This window comes from Alligator sinensis, unplaced genomic scaffold (assembly GCF_000455745.1).
Source record: "Alligator sinensis unplaced genomic scaffold, ASM45574v1 scaffold163_2, whole genome shotgun sequence".
Lineage (NCBI taxonomy): Eukaryota > Metazoa > Chordata > Crocodylia > Alligatoridae > Alligator > Alligator sinensis.
In genome coordinates this window covers 77664-82915 of record NW_005842499.1, presented here as the reverse complement: position 1 = coordinate 82915, position 5252 = coordinate 77664, and the positions used below count along the sequence as shown (strand labels likewise).

The 5252-nt window shown below is 41.7% G+C and overlaps 1 protein-coding gene across 1 annotated transcript in view; it reads right to left on the bottom strand.

Moving 5' to 3' along the window:
* Positions 1–5252, bottom strand: part of LOC102376229 (WD repeat- and FYVE domain-containing protein 4-like) — a 62331-nt gene that overhangs the window by 27660 nt on the left and 29419 nt on the right. The window contains exons 8-10 of the mRNA XM_006031340.3: positions 5164–5252; positions 3473–3630; positions 404–562 (exon numbers count right to left, since the gene is read on the bottom strand). Coding sequence (XP_006031402.2) covers positions 404–562; positions 3473–3630; positions 5164–5252 — 406 coding nt within the window. The remainder of the gene's footprint in view (positions 1–403; positions 563–3472; positions 3631–5163) is intronic.

The following is a 5252-nucleotide window of genomic DNA, read 5'->3' as shown; positions in this document are numbered from 1 at the left end:
GGGAGGGCAGGAGCGCTGGGGCCAGGCAGGAGACCCCTCTTGAGCTGCCCCCATGCCCCTCCCCCACCCTCTACTTACCTGGTATGGAGCCCAGGTCCAGGTCCTTGCAGCTTGCACCGCTGCTCACTCTGCACAGGCAGGCAGCATGCTTCAGCACCAGGGCAAGGGCCAGTGAGCAGCCATATCGATGCTCTGGCTGGCTACCAGAGCAGCTGTGTGGAGGACCTGAGCCTCCAGTTGCCTCAGGGCACAGTCCAGGCCCACTTATTTCCCTCAGGGTATTTTTTGATACCTGGATCTCCAGATATTAAATTTTGACCCTGCACTACAAATATGCTGGAAGCAGGACTGCACTGCAAATACGCTGTTAAGCTGGAACATCAGGTGGACCACGGTACTGTACCTTTTTCAAGGTTAGGGCATTCACTTTGTCCTTGAGCAGGGAAATCTCCCAGACACACACAACAGAGCTTGTTCCGGAAGTGATGACAGTTGTTGGTGTTGGGCACACAGCACAGAGGCACTTTCCCCAGTCTGCCATGCATTCGAATACTGTCATGTTCTGTAAGAGGTAAACAGGCTTTCAATCATTTATGACAAAAATGCATTTAACTACAGCTGGTGTGCATATAACTCAGATGAAAATTTCAGAGCTAGGAAAACTTCAGGCCCTCATATTTCCACTTTGAGCCTGAGAAAGGAATACCCATCCTACCACTTTGATTCTGACTTTCCCATTTTCCACACTCATAAAGCCTGCCTGTGTAACACCATGGCTGTATGGATGTTTGGCTAGATTGGAAGACTGGCTTTCTGGCTAGAACCCCAATCTTGTGAGACTTAGAATCAAGTCTTCCCTTAGCCATAAAGTTCCTGTAAGACCATGGACAATTTCCATCTACAGTGATGGCAGCATAATGTAGACCCATCCAACATAACGTAGCCTGGATCCTGGTAGCAGTGCAGCAGCAACAACATGGGATAATTTACCCTGAACCTTGGAGGGTGACTCATAGGATTTTGCCTTCCAACTGAACTCCATGCTATCACAGCTGGATTGCTATCGGTATTCAAGCTAGAGTTTAAAGCCAGTTTGGGAAAGTCTATGCTACCTTGCAGTAACAGCAGCATAGACATAACTGTAGCATGGACATACTTATGGTCTCTCTGAACTTCAATTCCATATATATATATATATATAAGGGGAAAATAGCTCTCTCTCCCTGATAGGGGCACTGCAAGGATAAAAGCATTAAAGATGGTGAGGTACTAAGATGCAGGGACTATAAGTAGGATTACAAGTACTACAGAAGACAAACAACCTGTTACTTCAGTTCATTTGTTAGGGGCTAGTAATTGTGGTACAAAGGGTCTCAGGTTCTATTCCCCAAGTGACCCATAGTTTCTGTACAACCACAGCAAAACTTTTGGTACATACTGAGCTCCCAATAGGCATCAGAAAGCTTGATGGCAATTTGAACATCACATGACATGGTCATCTATGCTACTGAACTCTTCACTAGACCCGTAAGAAAAGCAACAGCAAATAACTTAGATTTAGCTTGGGACTATGCATTGGCCTCTGTCCCACTGAAGTCAAGGGTAAAATTTGCAGTGACTTCAAAAGGAGTACAATGGGGCCAAAGCTCAGGGCTTCTTGAGTTCCCTTTAGCAGGGTTTCTGCAGCTGTTTTTATCTGCAATGAATCTGAACAAACTTCAGTTTTTCTCAAGACCCTCAAGGGATATGGGCAAGAATTACTTCTTTCAGTTACTGAAGGGTAAACTGAAGTACTTCATGTTTGAGCTAAATATGTCTCCAGCTGTTAGATGAAATATGTATAATAAAAACAGGAGCACTGGCCAAGTTTGCTGATGACACCAAACTTTGGGGTGAAGCGTCCGCACCCAAGGACAAGATGGTGATCCAGGCCAACCCTGACAGGCTTAGAAAATGGGCAGATGAAAAGCTGATGGCTTTCAACACCGAAAAATACAAGGTACTCCACCTTGGAAAGAAAAACCCGCAGAATGCTTATAGGCTCAGCAGTGCTATGCTTGCTAGCATCATGGCTGAAAGGGACTTGGGGGTCATGACTGACCACAAGATGAATATGAGCCACCAATGCTTCTCTAGCAAATCCCAGGATGTTGTTCTCCTGCTGTACTTGGCCTTGGTGAGGCCGCAGATGGAGTACTACATCCAATTCTGGGCTCCACAATTTAAAAAGGATGTGGAGAAGCTTGAGAGAGTCCAGAGGAGTGCCACACACATGATCAGAGGGCAGGAAAACAGGCCTTATGATGAGAGGCCACAGTCTGACAATGGGAAAGGTATTATGTAAAACAGTGGTGTTCAACTTTCTGGCCCTGTGGCCTGGATAAGCTCTCCAGGGCTGTACTCAGACCACCAGAATATACTTCTCTCCTTTTGGAGCAGACATTTATTTTCCTGTTCTATACATTACTAGCTGATATACTCACAGGACCCCCATTGCTACAGTGGTAAAACATCTCCCAATAACCTGGGAAATAGCAAAGGGCATTAATTCCCATTTTACCTACTGAAATGGAGAGACAGAGTGACATGCCAAAAACCAAACAAGCTATTTTTGTTCATCAGGGAACTGAAAACCAATATCCTAATTACCCTAACTATAGGACCACTACTTTCTTCTCAGCTGTTAGTGCAGCTCCAAGTGACTGGCACCATGGTTCATATTGTTGACTCTTTACAGCAAAAAAGTTAGATAATTAACTTTCTAGGGGTGTGGACCTTACTGTGTTTGATGGTAGGGTTGCCAATCCTCCAGGATTGCCCAGGAGTCTCCAGGAATTAGATATAATCTCCAGGAGACTGATGAAAGTCACCCAGAAAATAAATGATAGGCATTCATTAAAATAAATATTAAATGCTGAACCCAATTTATACAGTAGGCCAGTGGATTTTTAAAAGGTAATAGTAATGTACATTTGCCTTCCTGAGTACAGTACAGTAGATCAGTCATTAATATCACTACATCATGTGATGAAACCTCCTGGAATAGATTCAAACAGAGTTATCAACCCAATTTGATGGATATACTGTTCTAAGCTTAGGAAATGGAGGGGAACTGACAGATGGTTCTATCCTGATCCCAGGAGAAAGTTCTGCAAGGCAAAATTTCTAATCAGGAACCAACATTCGTAATCTAGGCCTCTTTTTCAGTGTATCAGATAGTACAGTGAGAGGAGCTATAGTAGAACTCGGGATCAGTACTCTGGCTTAGTCAAGTAAGGACCAAAGTTTTCAAGTTTTCTATCTTTGGGTACTGACTTGAATTTCTCAGAGAGCCCTGATTTTTCAGAAATTGCTATACAACCATTTGCTGAAAATTAGGCCTCTTCCCTGTATCTCAGTGATGTACCCTATATACCAAGACATGCCAAATCACTAGTCACCTTTGAAATTCTTTGATTTTATCCTTATTTACCTTGTCAGATCCATAGTTTGCAAAGCAACAGCTGAAGTCATCAAATCCCCAGCAGAAGGTTTTGTTCCAAAGAGGGGGAATCAACACTTTATTTCTCTCAACAGCCAGAATGCTTTTCTCCGTATGAACAATGTGTCCAATGGGTCCTTTGGGTGACTCTGACAGAAAGACAAATATCAGAGCTCATCCTGTTAGCAGAATGCTAAGACTGATTTTGTTCTCTTGTGTCACTGACCGCGCTTGTGAGTCTTCATAACCATGCTGAGTTCCAGAACCACAGCAGAAACCCACCCAAGGAATGAGATGGAGAGACCATGACAGGTGGAGCTGTGGAAGCAAATTGCTGTCTGAGGTATCCTGTGAAAGTCATGAAGTGTTTGTCCCAAGTTTTACAGGACTGGTATTGGCTCTCTTTCATATGTATAATGCCTTATTCTATCACATGAACCTGGACTATATGGGTCAACTGCTTGTCTACTGTCAAAACTAGGATGAGAACTCCCTCAAACCCATGAAATGTTAAGATGCACTAAAGAACAATCACTGAAGGGTAAATGAGGACCAGCAGAGGTGGGATGAAGGGACAATTGTCCAGGACCATCTATAGTCATTTTGACTGTGAGTGTTTCCCCCTAACAGAGCACTGTCCACAGTATCCCCTTGAAGGATGGGAGGGCACGTGGAGTAAATGAGGGATGGAAAGAAGTTTAACTTTGGGAGCTGCATAGATCACCAGTTTGCAGGAAGGGCTGTTATGCAGGGGGGAAGTATACTTGAAAAGTTATGTGATTTGGACAATCACTTTTTGTTGCCTGTGTAAATCAGCTTGCCTGTCCTGTTATCTTATACTTTTAAAGTGCAAAGATAATCTAAAGAATCTACAATGCCTACCACATGTGGCCCCTAATCCTGGATGGGGCATTTAGGCTCTACTGAAAGAAGAACTGGTAGCAATGTATCTTTCAACATTTCCCTCCCCCAAAAACAAAAGCTAAACTAAACTAAACAAAAAAAAAATGAATGTACTTTTTGAGTACTCATTATTTTTCTGAAACTAAAAATTTCAAAAAGTGTCAAAAATTTTATATTTATATTTTCCTTTCATCTTCCCTTGCAACACAATGGATAGTGGTATGGTTTGTGGTTTTCTTGTATTTATAAAAATAATTTTCCTTTTCCATTTTCTAAACTGTATTTTTCCAAATTGCCTCAATTTGGGAGAAATTATGAATCTCAAAGTAAAAGAGGGAAAAAGAAAAGAAAAAAAATGAAAAATAGGGGAGAAAAAATCCTGGATACTATTCATTTTACTTTACCTCATGAAAAAAGGAGGAACAGGAAAGAAAGCAGAAAACAATCTTTTAAGATGCTACGTATTCAAAATATAAACATATATTTCTTTACAATTAAACTTTAAAATAGGTGAAACTGTTCTGCTTTGAACCCTACAAAAAGGATTTTAATTTTTTACATTTTTCATGACCTGTTTTTGGTTTTTTTCAACTACTTATTTCTCAATGTATAGAAATAATTACTTAAGGACATAGTAGCAGGGATGCTGCTGAGACCAATTTAATGTTATACTAAAATAGATATTTTTGAAGATGCAAGGGTCAAAAACATCCAGATTTATTCCTGCACAAGGAGTATGCACTCGTTAGTACACAAAAAACTGCTGAATTCCTCGTTACCTTTGAGAGTAACAGGAGACATCTTCAGATTTTGCAGGCTGCTGAGTAATGGAGGTAAAAGTCCACTAGAATGAAGTACCAATGCAGAC